The sequence below is a fragment of the Rhinolophus ferrumequinum genome, chromosome 15 (assembly GCF_004115265.2).
Source record: "Rhinolophus ferrumequinum isolate MPI-CBG mRhiFer1 chromosome 15, mRhiFer1_v1.p, whole genome shotgun sequence".
NCBI classification, from domain to species: domain Eukaryota; kingdom Metazoa; phylum Chordata; class Mammalia; order Chiroptera; family Rhinolophidae; genus Rhinolophus; species Rhinolophus ferrumequinum.
In genome coordinates, this window is record NC_046298.1 from 45910132 (window position 1) to 45926384 (window position 16253).

The following is a 16253-nucleotide window of genomic DNA, read 5'->3' on the forward strand; positions in this document are numbered from 1 at the left end:
CCACAAGCAACCCCTCACGGCCCCGCCTCCCCGGCCCCCCGCCTGTCCTGATTGGTCGGTCTTCCTGCCCGTCTGCGCCGCCCCCCTCCCCGGGTCTGCAGCAGCTCCGGCCGCCTCGTCGCGCCCCCCCAGCCCCCTCCCCCCGCCCCCGCCGCCCCCCGGGCCGGTGCAGCCGCAGGCGGGGTCCCCCTCCCCCTCCCCCTCTCCCCCCAGGCCTTGCGCGCCCCGGACCGGCCCCCCCTTCCCCTCCCCCTTCGCGCCGCCGCTGCCGCGATGCCCCCCCCTGCGCCCGGGGCCCGGCTCCGGCTCCTCGCCGCCGCCGCCCTGGCCGGCCTGGCCGTCATCAGCCGAGGTACCGCAGCGCGGAGGGCGGGGGGGTGGGGGTTCGGCCGGGACACCGGGGTCCCGGGCGGGGACTGGGGGTGGGGGCTGCATCCCCGAGCGGGGAAGAGGAGTCCCCCGGACGCGGAGGTCTGGACTGGGGTCGGGGGCTGCATCCCCGGCCTGGGAAGGGGGTCCTCGGACTACTGGATTGGTGCCCGAGGGATGGTCCATGTCCTGGGGCCCGAGCTTGGGCCTCGGGGCGGAGGTCTGCTCCTCCCGGCCGGCCAGAGGGTCACGGACACCTGGCTCGGGCCTGGGGTCGGGAGTGTGCTGCTCCGGGTCAGGGAAGGGGATACGACGCTGGAGTAAGGGTCCCCGAACAGGATCTCTGAACTGAGTTGGGGGGTGAGGGGAGGGGGGTGCCCCATCGGGGGCTTCCTCTTTGCGTGGAGAGCGTCCCTGAGGGATTCCTGGCCTGAGGGCTAGGGCAGGCGTTTGTGAGCAAAGGTGGGGGTATGGTGTCTTCCCAGGGTCAGCAAGAGGAGGGGGCAGGGGTATCCACAGACCTCCATCCCAGGGCCAGAAAAAGAAGGGAGGGGGGCCTATTCTCTTAGCTGGGAGAGGCTGAAATTCTCCAGCTGGGTCATCTAGGTTGGGAGAAAGTGTTGGTATTTGGGGGTTTGCAGTTATGTGGGGTAATGGAGATCCAGGAAGTTTGGGTGCTGGGCCGGGGACTCAGATGTGGGGAGCTCTGGCTGGAATACCTGCCTTCTCCGGGCTGGACAGAGGAAGGGACAGATTGAGAAGGGTGGGAAGGGAAGGGTTAACGCAGGGTCAAAGTGTTCATCTCAACCCTCCAGTGGAGGTGGGGGCTAGATTGTGGAGCTGGGAAGGGAGAATGGAAAGTGGGGGGCTGGGGTGAACCGGGCAGTCTCTGGATAGAGGATGTGTAGCTGGACCTTGTGTCTCTCCTGCCGGGGCTGCAGCTGGAATGGTCCAGGAGATGCCCCTGAGGAGGGAAGGGGAGAGCAATTAGGCAGGAGGCTGGCAACAGGGTTAATTCAGTGTTTCTGGGCGATTCTCCCAGGCCCTGCCTCGAAACAGGGGTCACAGAGTCAGGGACACACCATCAGGAACAACCTAGAGCCCCCAACAGTCTCAGTGAGGCAGCTGCTCTCTGCCTCCCGCCCACACACACCCGGTCTTGCACAGCCTCGTAAACACGGACACCGAGTCCATCCAGGAGCAGCACCTGCAGCCGCCCACGGTCACACCATCACCGCCCGAGCTCGAAAGTCAGTACAGGCAGGACACAGGTCTGGGCCACAGCAGGTCTGAGCGTCAGTCCCTGCCGGTGCAGACAGTCTGAGTGCTCGTTCGCGTGTGACCTGTCTGACTCACTGTCTGACTTTCCTACTGCCTGATTGTGTCTTTCTCTGTCTCATTCACTTGTCTCTTTGGGTCTCTCTAGGAGTCACTATTTCCGGAGGCTCCCTGACTCTGGGTGACAGTCCATGTGTCTCTGTCCCTGGGTCTCTGTCTCTCCATCCCTGCTGGTCTCAGCACAATTTCACATCTGTCCCTCCCTGCCTTTAGAACTGCTTCCCATTGTCACACCATGTGTGCCTCTCTGTCCCTTCCTGGCTCCCCCACACGAGCCTTGGTCCTCATTCGCTTCTGGGAATTCACCTCACTGACACCTCTCATTTTTCTTTTGTCCTTTCCTTGTCTCTGGCCTTCCGCCTTCTCCCTCTCCTCCCCTCACTCCCTCCCCTCTCCCTTCACTTCCCCCTACCCTATCTCTCTCCCTTTACTCTCCAGATAACTCCCATTTCCCACTTTTCAGGACCCCCGAAATCACTGGTGTCCACACATCTTGGGCTGGGAGCTTAACGGAGCCAGGAGGTGGCCAAGTGCTTTCCCACCTCTGGGCCTTAGCGTCCCCATCTGAGAGCTGAAGGCAGGAGGGGTTGGGGTGGGGTGAGCTGAGACAACCAGGTGGTGGAAAGGCAGCCCCACCCGCCCACTCACCCCTGACAGTTGGGGCTCCCTGAGAAAAAGCCCGTGGAAGATACACAACGTTGTCTTCTGTTTTTCATTTGTTTTTCAAATTGTGGGAGGGATGCGTGCCGGTTAGCAGTCCACTGCTGTATGTATAAGAGCAAATCCCACAGCATCCCCACTATCCCGAGACACCCCGGTCAACAACCCAAGCACATCCTCTCACAGCTTTCTCTCACTTAGACAAAGTCGGACATGCAGAGTTCCGCATCTGTAAGGGATTGGTTTACTTGTTGGTGTTTTTCCCAAGAGAGAAACAAAATAAACCCATTTCTCTGCAATTGACTTTTTTTCTACCTCTCTGGTATCCATAGATATTGTTCTATCTTTATTTTTTTCTATATTCTTTATGACACCACACACATACACACACACACTCACAAGTAGCGGCAGCAAGCGCGGGGCAGGGCCAGTGTCCCCCTGGTTCAGACGATGGTCTCTGCCTTATCCATTAATTTAACACATATCTCCTGAGCCCACAGTCTCTCTTCTAGGTGCTGGGGACCTACACGTACACAGCAGTGAGTAAGCCAGATGAAGTCAGTGCCCTCACGGAGCTTAGATCCTGCTGGGATAGAGAGAGATCAAAAAACTAAAACAAAACCTAGAAACAATTCTGCAAGTAAATAGGTAATCTCAGCGAGTGAGAGGTAATGTTAAGAAAATCAGAATGGTTTGGGGGAGGAACTGGCCATGTGAACTCAGGTGGTCAAAAGAGCCATCTCTGAACAGCTGAGAGTAGAGTTCAGACTGAAAGAAGGGGAAAAGTCAGCCTTCAAAAGACCCCAAGGGAGCAGCAGAGGCAAAGGCCCTGAGGTGGGAACCAGCAAAAAATTCCAGGACTGTTGCTTAGTGTCTGGACTCCAGGCATCAGTGATGCAAAGGTCACTGGATTTCCAAGGTCAGCAGTGAGGAAGAGGAGTCTGGAGGCTCCTCAGTGGCAGCGAGGCCAGGCCCCACCCCTTCTCACTGCTCTCCCCTGCCAGAGCCACACACCCCCTCCCAACATGTCTCTACACCCCCTCTGTCCAGCCACGCTTCTGCCACTGCCTCACGCACACTCCTAAGCCTTGGGTTCCCCATCTGTGGGTTCCAGGACTGTGGAATCCAAGCATCCCCTCATTGATAGTTACCTGCTTTGGAGGGTCCCAGCTTCGTCTAAGTTCCTTCCAGGAGAGCAGAAGGTTCTTATCTCCAACTCAAGGTCACCCAGTTGTTAGAAAGCCCCTTCTGTCTCAAAAGAAAGGAACTCACCTACCTATGGCCCACCTCCCTTGATTTATCAAATAGGCATGCGGGCCACTAGTCTGGACTGACAGAGACTGCGGTGGTCTCTCCAGTCACCACTGGATCCCCACACAGGCTGGCACCTGCCAATCATGCCCCGTGCAGCTGTTAGCAGGTACTGTGGTAAACTCATTATTTGAATGACCTCTTTTCATGCTTCCCCACAATGTGATCCCACAACCCAATGAGGGAGGCACGGTGATCATCCTCATTTACAGGTGGAAAAACTGAGTCCCAGGGGGATGAAGTAACTTGGGCAACACAGAGGAAGAGCTGGGATTTGAACCCGGGCAGCCCAGCTCCCCACTCTGTCCTTTTAGGGGCCTGCTTATGCTGGCTTGGTGGTGTCAGAGCAGAAGCTAACAGGGCATCTATCTGTATATGAGTCACCGACTCGAGTGGGTGCTCAGCACAGAGCAACTTAAAGCCCAGATTCGCCCTGCTATTCCTGTGCCCCACTCCTGGGAGACTGACTCCAAACCAGGGGGAGCAATAGATGTTCTTTAAAAAAGAAAGTGTGCTTTGGAACAGCTAGCATTTATTAGGCTCTTTCTGCATGCCAAGCACTGAGCTAAACATTTTGCTAGCATGTTCTTGGGGAAGCCCTCACAAAAACCCTCAGAGGGACCTTCAAAGTTTCTCCCTTTTACAGGTGGGGAAACTGAAGTTCAGACTGGCCAGCAGGTCACCCAGCCAGGAAGTGGTGGGGCAGACAGTCAATCTCCCAGCCCAGTCTGCTCAGGACTTCCTTATCCAGTGTCTAGTGAACACCCATTCCCTCTACAAACACTTCCCTGCTCTGAGCTAAACACAGCCAAAATTCAGGCCCTTGGAGAACTGGTCAGGTGGGAGAGGCACCCCTGGACACTGTCCCAGCTGAGTCAGAAGGTACCCATGAGAGGGAATAAAGACTCTGCCTTGAACAGTCAGGGTGGTCCTCCTGGAGGAGGGGGCATTTGAGTTTGGGTCTTAAAGAATGAGTAGGAGCTCAAGAGTTGGAGAAGCATGTTGTAGGCACATCCATTTACACTCACTCATTCAACAAATATTTTCCAAGACCTCTGGGGGCCAGGCCCTATGCTGGGAGATGCTGGGGACACAGACCTGAGTCGGACACAGGCCCTGCCCTCAAGAAACTTCTAGTCTGATGGGGGAGACAGGCAGTCACGATAGTGTGATCTGAGCTCTAATGGAGGTAGTCCAGGCATTGTGGGGACACAGATTGGGCCTGCAGGGCGCAGGAAGGACTTCCCAAAATTGAGCCAGAGTTTTCCAAGCAGAAGTCCCTCAGGGTGGACCTCATGTGCACTAGTTTGTTTATACATTAAGCATCTCTTGAGGCCTCCTGTGAGGCAGGCCCTGAGCCTAGCTAAGCTGGAGCCCTGGAGGTGGGTCAGACCCAGGCCCCGCCCCGAGGGGCTCCCTTCTGGTGAGGGAAGCAGACCCGGACACAATCCAGGGTGATCGGGGCACAGACAGGGAGGGGCCGGGCTCAGGGACAGAGTAGGTGGTGGAGTGGCTAACCTGACCCCCACCCCCCATTTACTGAAGCTCAGAGAGGGAAAGGAACTTGCCCAACGTCACACAGCACGAGGGGCCTCCTGATCCTGGCGTCTGGGAATTATGCAAGACAGACAGGCAGACCCATGACATCAGATGTATAGACATACAGATCAGGAATCAGAGACCCACTTGAAACATTCCTTCATCACACGTCTCCTGGGACTGCTCTCACCCAGGCTCCAGGGTGTGCTGGGGACACAGAAATGGTCCACTCGGGCCTTATCACGGGGGAGCAGGTTTGGGAAGCAGACCATCCTGATCCAAGGAGCAGGGTGGAAGCTCAGTCGGCTCAAATGGGCCGTCTCTCCCAGGGGAGGCCCCACTGTACTAGGTCCCTGGGGAAGGAGAAGTGTCTTGATGGGAAATGGAGGGAGAGAGGGATGGGGAGAAAAGTGGGAGATGGAAAGCTGGGCCCCATACACACTAGGGGAGAGGAGGCAGGAGAGTGACTCCAGGTCCCCAGACACCAAGTGCCAGGAAGGGCAGGGCCTCTGTGAGTGTTGGAAAGACCCCTCTGGCAAGCAGTGCCACTGTCTGTCGGTACATTTGGTTAGGGTCCTGCCTGCCAGTGTGGGATGCACTCCTCACCCCAGAACCCTGGTTTGGGGACCCAGCCCCTGTGGTGTCTCCTGGCTGGAGTCAGGGGCTCAGCCCAGGAGCCCTGGGTTTCTTGAAGCTTGGGTGGCACCTTGGACAGCTCCATCCTTAACCCCAGCCCGGGGTCCTCCTCCTTTAACCTGGGACAACGGCTGTCATGGGGGGTGGAGGGGCGATTTTGCCCCCTAGGGGGCATCTGGCAGTGGTTGTCACCACTGTGGGGTGGGAGGAGCTACGGGCATTTAGTGGGTCGAGACCCCAGTAGTGGGATACTGCCGTACATCCTACACTGCACAGGACGGCCCCTCAATGAAGAATCATCCAGCCCCAAGCATCAGTGGTGTCAACGCGGAGAAGCCCTGGCCTAGTATGTGTGTGACCAGGAGTATGACAAATCCTGTGGGGGGGGTGTGTGTGTGTGGCCGGCCATGTGTGATCTGATTATAGGTGACAGTGTGACTGCGTGCACCAGATTCTTGGCCCAGAGCAGCCCCCTTGTATTTCAGAGGCTGTGACAAAGTAGCTGTGTCATTACACAGGCTGTATCTCCGTGCACGACTTGCCAGAGTGAGGGTGGGGATGAGCGTGGCCCTCAGGCTGGGAGTGTCAGTGTGGCCAATTCGGTCAGCGGGTGTGTGTGCACGCCCACGTATGTGAGGCAGCGCCCTGGGCAGGGCTGTGAGCGGGTGTAGACTTTGCACCTGTGTGTGGGGGGCGAGGGGGTTGTTGGTGTCAGTGTAACTGGGTTGTATGTGGTGGGGTGACTCAGTAGGCAATGGCTGCTTGGCCTCTGTTGTCACATCCTTCTGTGCCTGAACGTGACAACAGAGATGTTCTTGGGAGAGAGCTGTCTTCTGCTGGGTGTGTGTCTGGGCTGTGTGTCACCATGAGTGTGTATGGGCCTGTCCCTCTGAGAAGGACTGATTGCCATTCGTGTGACTGGGTGTGGGACTGTTTCCTGGCCTGGCACCAACTCTGTGTGTCTTTCCTGGACCCTGGTGGCCGAGTGTGTGTCTGTATGTGTGTCCATCCCCTGGCCATCTGCTGTTATCAGGGCTGTGTGTGACAGTGTACCCTGCACAACGGTGGAGGGCGAGCCCCTTCCCTCTGTCCTGGCGTCTTCAAAGCCCAGGAGCAACTGGGTGAGCCCAGGTTGAGGGGCCGCCCACCATCCTGGCTCTGCCCCAGCCCCAGCCTGAGGGCCTGCTGATGGAGGGGGCCCCAGGGAGTCACTGGGGCTGCACGGGCAATTAATTCATCAGATTAATTAGCGCCTCATCCTGGGGCAGGGCAGGGCCCTCCCTCCCGAGGCGTCCAAGGTCATCCAGCCTCTCCCCAGCCTGGTGCCATCTCCATGTGATGCCTCCACTTGCCCAGCCCCCACTTCCTGGCTCCCGTCCAGCCTGCTGGCCACAATCCACAGAGAGATGAATGGGAAGGGTGGGGGCTCTGCCCGGCAATGGGGTCTGCAAGCTGTACTGGAGCGAGTGGGCAGGCATGGGCCTGCACCCACAAGAGCGTGCCCAAGTGAGCATGGGCACACAGGTGTGTCTGTGTAGACGTGTGAGTCTGCAAAGCTTTGTGTGTGGCAGTGCCCCATGTCTAAGGGTGTATTTGGGCATCCGTGATAGATGTGTGTCTGGTATATATACGTATGTGTGTGTGTGTGCGTGTGCTTGCATCTGTGTCTGTATGTGTGCATGTACGTGGGTGTTGAGTGCCTGCATGCAGCCGGCTCTGTGTGTGTCTTTCCACGTATTCCTGAATTAACATGTGCACATGTGTGTGTCTGCATGTATTGGTTGCAAATGTACATGTATCTGTGTATCTGTGTATTCACGCATCTGTGAATATGTGTACCCATGACCATCCATGTGTATGTATGTATGTGTGTGTCTGCATATATATGTATGAATGTTCTTAAATCCATGTGTGTCTGCACACTCTGTATGTGTCCGTGTGCACACATACATGTGAATATGTATGTCTGTACACATACATCTGTGTACATGTATCTGTGTGTGCATCTATGTGTATGTCTGTACCCAGTATCTGTGAATATGTATATGTGTGAACGTATGTATGTGAGTGTTGGTGTACACGTCTTGCACGTGTACATGTGTGTTTGTGTGCTGTGATGAGGTGCTGTCTCAGTGTCTCTGAAGGTATGTAGGTTTGTGTGTCCCAGTCCATCTGAGTCTGTGTGGGCCTCTGGGAAGCTATGTGTTGTGTGTCTGTTCTGAGTGTGTCTGCTATACATGTCTCTGGAAGCATCGATGAACACGTGTGCAGGTGGGTGTGGGAACGTGCATGTGTGTGTGCACGAGCACAGTCTCTGCCATGCTGAGGGCCCAGTCCCAGCCCAGGCCCTGCCACTCTGAGCCTGCCCTTCCCCCGTTCTGTCCGCAGGGCTGCTGTCCCAGAGCCTGGAGTTCAGCTCTCCTGCTGACAACTACACGGTGTGCGAAGGCGACAACGCCACCCTCAGGTACAGGTCTCGGAAGACCTCCCAGAGACTGGGGTCCTGCCCCCTCACCTTCCCTAAGGAAAAACCATCCTGACCTGAGGCATAGCCCAGCACCTCCCCGTGGGGAGAGAAGCCGTTAGGGGCATGGACTCTGGGCCTCCGTGTCCCCATCTGTCAAACGGGCAGAGGACTGGTAACCACTGTGTGGGTTGTTGTGGGGATCAAGGGTCTGTCTATACACACACCACACAGCATTCTGTAGCTGCTTAATACAGGAGAGCCAGGATGATTTCCCTGGAGGTCTGCCTCTGTCCACTCGGGGTTTCTGTCCCCTCTCTGGTTCTCTGCCTTCCTCTCTCTGGGTCTCTGTCCCTCATCTTTCTGTATCTCTGTTCCCCTCTCCCAGAGTGTCTGCCTCCTCTTTTCGGGTCTCTGCACTTGGGCTCACAACTTTCCCTCTCTGAGGCTCAGTTTACCCACCTTAAAGTGGGCACAGTCGCCTCGCCTCACAGGACTGCAGTTGGACCTAGAGACGCAGTGGGCCTTCGTCTCCCCCCTCCAAGCCCCCGCAATGGGAGAACCAGGCTGGGGTGGGGGAGAGAAGAACCTTCCACTCCTGGTCCTCCCCGGCAGCTGCTTCATCGACGAGCATGTGACCCGAGTGGCCTGGCTGAACCGCTCCAACATCCTGTACGCGGGCAATGACCGCTGGACCAGTGACCCACGGGTGCGTCTGCTCATCAACACGCCCGAGGAGTTCTCCATCCTCATCACCCAGGTGGGGCTGGGTGATGAAGGCCTCTACACCTGCTCCTTCCAGACCCGCCACCAGCCGTACACCACTCAGGTCTACCTCATTGTGCACGGTGAGCCTGCCTCCGCGAGGCCACGGGGGCAACAGCAAGGGAGGGCGAGCGGGAGAGGACCCATGTGTTCCCCGATTCCAGGATACACCCACGTGGAAGGCAGACACAGGATTTCAGCCAAGGAGAGGGAGGGACAGTCACACAGAGAGTGACGCTTCAGCATGACAGCTTCTAGGGCAGGAGAACTACAGGGTGAGGGGAAGGTATACTCATAGGAAGACCACATTCATTCACTCAATCCCGTTTATTGAGCACCTACTACGTGCAGGCATTGCTCCAGGCACTGGGGATAGAGAAGGAGCCCGGCAGCAGTCCCCGCCCCTTTAGAGGTGACTTTCCAAGGAGACACAGCTTCCCAGACACAATGTCTGAGCTGAGACCTTCAGCTAGGCACAGAGCTGGTGCCAGAGAAGGAACGGTATATGCAGGGGTGCGGAGAGAAAATGAATGATGTGCAGAGGTGAGTCCCATGTGGCAGGATGCGCCAGAATTCAGAGAGGAGAGATGGGGCTGGAGAGATCCATAGAGGAGGCAGGAGGCAGGGAGAGCAAGGAGGCTGCCTCAAACAGCATCAGAAGGAGGCTGGAGGGAGGGAACAGTCAGAGAGACGGGAACCAGACACAGGACAGCCCAGCAGGGCCATGACAAGCCCCACTAGGGCACCAGACCATCTGGGTTCCAACCTCGGCACCACCCACCAGCGGAGGGACTCAGACTCCTCGCAGGCATCAAATCCAAGACGTCATTCATTGGAACAGGGACCTTTATTTTATGCTCTGTTAGAAAAGAAAAAAACCCTGCCAATTGAACGCTGGCATCCTGATTAGAGAAATGACCAAATGAGGTAAAAAAAAAAAAACACACCAAAGCAAAGCAAACCAAAAACAGCCACACGTGTTAGAATTGATGAATATAGCCACATCCACCCCGGAGGGTGGCAGTGAGGGCTTAACGAGTTAATTTTTATAAAACACTGAGAACAGGGGCTGCCACACAGTAAGCACCATATGAGTATTTGTTAAATAAGTTAATTTTAAATAATAAATAAATAAATAAATAAATAAATAAATAAATAAATAAATAAATAAAAATAGAGGTGGGGAGGGAGAAATTCAGAACAGAAGATAGAGAAATCAAGTTAGCATGAAGGCAGAGAGAGACACAGACTGAGAAAGAGGACAGAAGACCAGCAGTTAGACAAGGAGCCAGATGCAGAGGCATGGGAGAAACACAGAAAGTTGGAGGGAATGTCAGCTGGACTCCCGGGTCTGGGGGAGGAGGGGCCGGGGCCTGGACTCCCGGTCCTAGGAGCCCATACCCAGCCTCTAGCTGACCTCTCTCCCCCACCCCCATAGTCCCTGCCCGCATCGTGAACATCTCCTCACCTGTGACAGTGAATGAGGGGGGCAATGTAAACCTGCTTTGCCTGGCTGTGGGGCGGCCAGAGCCCACGGTCACCTGGAGGCAGCTCCGAGGTGAGGATCCCACCCCTGGCCCAAAGCCCCTTGTCCCACCCCACCATTTGGGCCCCTCATTTTCCTGTTTCCCTAGCTAGATTCTCCAGTGCCCCTTTCCTCCATTCCTGATCCCCTGAACGCTGTGATGACTTGATTCCCCCTACCACCCGATCCTGTAATTTCCCCAGCAGCCTCAGAGCCTTCACCATTTGCCGTCTAGGCCTGGGCCATTTCCTCCAAATCACCTGCTAGACCCCAGCTTGCACCCCTCCCCAATCCGCCCTGTCCCTACCCCCAATATCCCTAGTGTCTTCCCCACCAGCCATAGGATTCTCCTGGACTCAGATCCCTGTCACTAGGTGGCCAGAGCTCGGTCCCAGCCGGTGGTCCCCACCCATGTTTGTATCTGCGGGTCGCATCACTACGTCTCTGCTGCATGCTCCAGCCCAGGGGTTCTCAAAGCGGGGTCTCCCTGTCCAGCAGCATCAGCATCACCTGGGGACTTGCCAGAAATGCGCATTCCTGGGCTCACCCCGGACCTGATGAATAGAAACCACCACCCCTCAAAACTGTTGTAACAAGCCTTCAGGTGATTCTGAAGGTTGAGCTGAGAATCACTGCACTAGGCCACCCCCAAACATAGTATCAGGGTGCCTGAAGGTGACTTCCCCCCGACAACCCCGCCTGCCCCTTCTACCTGGATCTGCACTGCCATTTCCCAGATCCCTAGATTCTCATTCACTTGGTCTTTGGAGACCAATGGTCACTGAATCCCCTGAGATCCCAAACTAGGTCTCAGACCCTGGGCCCTCCCCCACTGGGTCATCTGAGCCCCACATTCCTGTCTTGAGATCTTGGCTCCCCAAATGCCCTAAGTCCCAAAGGGTCTTCTGAGCCTGATGATCTGTCCTAAGACCCCAGATGTCTGAATTGCTGATCCCAATCACCAGATCCAGATTCTCTGAACCCCAAGAGCTAGACCTCAGAACTCTGGACTCTCCCCCATTGGGTCTGCATTTCCTGGATCTTTCTGAGCCCAAAGATTCTGGGAGCCTCCTCACTGGGTCCTCTGAGCCCCAGGTTGGGAGTCATGTGCTCCCAGATCCTTGGATCCCCGGTACCCGCAAACTCGAGACCCTCCCCATTCCCAGATCCTCACTCCCCGCCCCGCCCCTAGCAGGAGATCCCAGCCCCCTCCACTTCCACACCCCCTCCTGTCTCCCACCGACCCTGGCACTCCAAGCCCTGCGGTGCCCACCCCGCTGATGTGTGTCCGTGTTGTACCCGTGTTGTCCCGTGTTAAGTGTTTGTGTCCGGCCCCGCCCCCTCCCCTTCCCAACCCCCACAGATGGCTTCACCTCAGAGGGCGAGATCCTTGAGATTTCCGACATCCAGCGGGGCCAGGCTGGGGAATATGAGTGCGTGACTCACAACGGGGTCAACTCGGCGCCCGACAGCCGTCGCGTGCTGGTCACAGTCAACTGTGAGCTCCCCTAGCACTGGGTCCCTGGGGAGGAAGGATCTGAGGGAAGAGAGGGCTGGGAAGGAGGGAGGATGGGCTGGGGGCAGCGGCCCTTATGCCCCACCTGGCTGGGAGAATTCGCTGACTCTCGCCCCTCGCCAGACCCTCCGACCATCACGGACGTGACCAGCGCCCGCACAGCCCTGGGCCGGGCCGCCCTCCTGCGCTGTGAAGCTATGGCGGTGCCCCCCGCGGACTTCCAGTGGTACAAGGATGACAGACTGTGAGGACAGCACGGGGTGGGCTGTGGGAGGAGGGCATTCCTTGCTACCTTGGACTGCGGTGGGGGGCAGGGAGGGTGCACGCGGAAAGTAGCAGAGTCCTAGGTCCCAAGAACTGGGGGGGTCCAGCTTCTAGGTGAGGGGTACACTGGGCCCCAGCAAGATTATGGGGACTTTCTGGAAGCTTGTGTCCCACGATGATGAATGCTGGAGCCGGGTCTCCTCCAGTCTCCTCAGGCTATTCAGGAAGAAGGTCGGGGGTCAATGCTGAGGACCTGGCGGGAAGCTTTAGGAGCCCATTGGGGCTGGGATCCAGCAGGGTCTGGGAGCCCCTAGAGACTGGGGGCACAAGCCTGGAGAGTCCAGCGTCCCTGAGGGGCAGGGGTGCCTGGAGAGGGGCATCGGTGGTTGCGATGAGTTGCTAGACTCCGAGGCCAGGGGTCTCTGGAGTCTCCCAGGAATCGGGGAGCCTGAGAGTCCGGGGGGTTGGGCTCTGCGCCCTGAGGGAATCCCGACCTGGTCCCTGACCCGGGTCCCCAGAAGAGTCAAGAATGCATTTTTGGACAGGCTGAGCAGCGGCACGGCGGAGGGCCTGAAGGTGCAGACCGAGCGCACACGCTCTATGCTTCTCTTCGCCAACGTGAGCACCCGGCATTACGGCAACTACACGTGTCGCGCCGCCAACCGGCTCGGAGCGTCCAGCGCCTCCATGCGGCTCCTGCGTGCGTCTGAGCGCCGGTCGGCGGAGGGGCGGGGCCTGGGGCGGGGGCGGGGCCTGGGGCGGGTGGGCGGGGTCGTGGTTTGGTGAGCCGGGCTTGGGCGGTGGAGATGCCCCAAGACTCACCCGGAACTTAGGAAAGACGGTCGCTGAGGCTCAAGCAATTTGAGTAAGAAACCGATCGCTTCAATGAATATTGATTCGCTGAGCGCCTACTAAGGGCCAGGCGTTGGGCACTGGGGACACGGCAGTGCACAACAGACAAGGTCTAGGGACTCGCAGAGCTTTCTGTCTAATAGGAGTAGAAAAGCAATAAACAAGTAGACAAATGAAAAAAAGCAAACACATACACATAAAGAAGTAAAAAAATAATTTTGGATATCAATAAGAGCTACGGAGAAAATAAATAATAGGATTGGGAATGGTAGCATTAGATAAGTTCATCAGAGGGAGCTTCCTGGAGGGGGTAACATTCGAACACCTGACTGGTAAGCAGTTAGCACAGCCCAGATCTTCTGGAAGAGCTTTGCAGGCAGAGGGAACAGCAAATGCAAAGGCACAGCAGGAAGCTAGCTTGACCTGAACAGAGGGGTCAAGAGGAAGGGAAAGCCAGAGTCTCATGGGCCATGGTAAGAATTTTGGATTCATGGGCCATGGTAAGAATTTTGGATTCTATTCTAATGCAAGGCGAGGACACTGGAGGCCACATGGGAGGGACATGTGGTTGAGGCTTCTCAAGAGAATCACTTTGACGGCTATGTGAGGGAGGGGTTGTGGGGGACGCAAAATCTAGACAGAGACCAGAGAGGAGGCTACTGCAGTCATTCAGGAGAAGAGTGGTGCGGGACTGGCACAAAGTCTCTGTATCCGGGAGATGTCTGGGAGGTGGAGGGAAGAGGAGAGTGGAGCAAAGCGATTCCAAAGTTGGCTTGAGCAGCTGGGTAATTGGGGATGTAGTAAGAAGTATTGAAATGGAGAAACAGTGGGGGGTGGGGCAGGGCCGGAGCCAGTCTGGGGAACAAAAGTCAAGAATGCATTTTTGGATATTGCTGACTATAAGATGCTTTGTGGCAATGCTGCATGGACAGAAATTGTATGACAGAAAGACAGACATTGACAGCCCCAGGCAGACGCCTGGAAAAGAGGTGGAGACCTGAGAAAAGCAGAAGAGACAAATGCTCAGCAAGATGCTGAGACTCAAAACACTCGGAGAAGCAGGCACACGGAGTGAAAGGCTCAGAACTGCCCCTGGAGAGGTAGCTTCAAACTAGACCTTCAGGGACCAATGTAGAGACAGGCACCTGAGAGACATATACATGGGGTCTCCTCCTCTCAGGCCTCGTCCTGTGACCCTCTCTCTTTCTTCAGGCCCAGGGTCCCTGGAGAACTCAGCGCCGAGGCCCCCAGGGCCCCTAACCCTCCTCTCTGCCCTCGGCTGGCTGTGGTGGAGGATGTAGGAAGAACCCAGTGCAGCTCGCCTCCCCCTGTGGGGGCCTGAGGCTGAAATCAAGAGAAAAAGGGGGAGCAAGCGGCATGGGTCTCGAAGGGGTGGAAGAGCTCTCAGACACCGAGGAAGAAGAGAGGAGGAGAAAGAAGAGGAGGGAAAAAGATCTTTAGAGAACCCATCACTGTGAGGGATAACGCAAAATTATGCATCTTTCTACAGCCATTCTCGCCACCGTTCACATTTCCGATTGTGACCCACCCTCCCCACCCCATCCCTGCCACCCCACACCCCTCTCTTAGCTCAGGCTGTCAACTGGATCGCATGTGTATAGTGAGTGTGTGCGTGTGAGCCTGCACGTGTGTGTATGTGTGTGGGGGGTGGTTGGGTGGGGTAGGGAAGGAAGTTTGGTAATCTTCCTTCCTCTACACCCCCACGTCCATTGCCCCCAACTCTGCTGCCTCTCCCCTCGGGCTGGAGGTAGGTAGTGGGGCTTTGTGGTAGAAGATGTGAGGGGAAGTTTTCCAAGCTCCCTGCTTTCCCAATATATGCACGCACACTGCCCCCTCCCTTCCCTGCTGAGAGGGTGTCTCCTGGGCTGGTTGGGAGTGGGGAGGAGTGTCGCACTCTCCTGCAAGCTGTCATTCAGCCTTTGTGAGCAGGTGGGGAATCTATCTGGGCTCTGGGCCCCCCTGCTGTCAGCCACCAACTGCCTGTAGCCAGAGGCCCCATCACTGGCTCAGTGGCCTGAGACCTTCCCACTTTCCCTGTCCCCACTTCCCCAACCCTGGACTTTCTGGCCCTGTCCTGGGCCAATCGGTGCTTCCATCCCACTGTCAGGCTGGTGCCTGTGGTCACCTGTCTGTCTCAGTGCTTTGCCCTATCCCACCTCCACTCCCTTCAGCCACCTGCAGCACCAACCAGCTGCCCTCAGCGCCCCTGCAGCCAGCTCACACCTGTGGGCTTGCTGGTCTACTACTCCCTGGCCTCTCACCAACTGTACCTCCCAAAGACTGACCTGACTGCCCTCACACACACTCAGACAGACACACACACACACACACACACACACACCAGCGACTGACCAGCAATAGCCCCCTGGCTCCAGCTGTCCTGTAGCCAGTGACCAGCTGTCATTCCCCCAAGGGTGGGCAACTGTTGTTAGGAGGGGACACGGAGAGCCTCAGCCCTGATTGTAGGAATACCCCACCCTGGCACACCACATCACGCAAAGTGGAGGGGAGGCCTCACACAGACATCCCGAGCCCAGACCAAGATGCCAAGTCATCAGCTCCAACTCCCTGGAGACCCTCTATAAATACCCACCCCAAACCACACCACCCAGAGCTTGGGAGGCGGGGGGAAGAGGGCAGAGCAGAGGCGGAGGGCAAGGGGCAGTGACTGTACCTCAGACAGGGGCGTGGGCCCCATCCCACATTGTCTTCCATTCCCAGGGTCCAGGGGACAGGGTCGGGAGGGGGAGGGATGCAAGGGAGGGGGTGGGGGGACCCTGGGGGCCGTGTGTTCCAATCCATGGGGAGTGTTGAGACCACCACACCAATAAACGCCTTTTTCCAAAGTCTCTGCCTGCAGGTGTCAATGTCATTAAGGATTTGGGTGCATGGAGGGCAAAGAGTCATTGGTGGCACCGCCCAGCATCATTTCTACCGTCTCCTGAGGTTGCTTTTCTCCATCACATGGAGAGATCTTGGTTATGTGGGGACAG

General features: G+C 56.8%; 1 protein-coding gene across 2 annotated transcripts; it reads left to right on the plus strand.

Moving 5' to 3' along the window:
- The first annotated feature begins 246 nt into the window (after positions 1–246).
- On the plus strand, positions 247–15989 carry IGLON5 (IgLON family member 5). Of its 2 annotated transcripts, none has more exons than XM_033127213.1 (8): positions 247–352; positions 8242–8320; positions 8933–9165; positions 10521–10640; positions 11971–12105; positions 12247–12367; positions 12933–13103; positions 14452–15989. In XM_033127213.1, the coding sequence occupies exons 1-8, from the start codon at positions 274–276 to the stop codon at positions 14579–14581; spliced, it is 1068 nt and encodes a 355-aa protein (XP_032983104.1). In that variant the 5' UTR covers positions 247–273; the 3' UTR covers positions 14582–15989. The 2 variants fall into 2 exon arrangements, with proteins under 2 accessions (XP_032983104.1, XP_032983105.1); XM_033127214.1 differs by having other exon boundaries at positions 12933–13087; positions 14452–15988.
- Positions 15990–16253: the final 264 nt, after the last annotated feature.

Bases quoted from the DNA above. Each gene is read 5' to 3' on its own strand.
- IGLON5 (XM_033127213.1), top strand. From the start codon at position 274: ATGCCCCCCCCTGCGCCCGGGGCCCGGCTCCGGCTCCTCGCCGCCGCC. The intron at 353-8,241 runs GTACCGCAGCGC...TTCTGTCCGCAG, and splicing joins CCTGGCCGTCATCAGCCGAG to GGCTGCTGTCCCAGAGCCTG. The intron at 12,106-12,246 runs GTGAGCTCCCCT...GCCCCTCGCCAG, and splicing joins CGTGCTGGTCACAGTCAACT to ACCCTCCGACCATCACGGAC.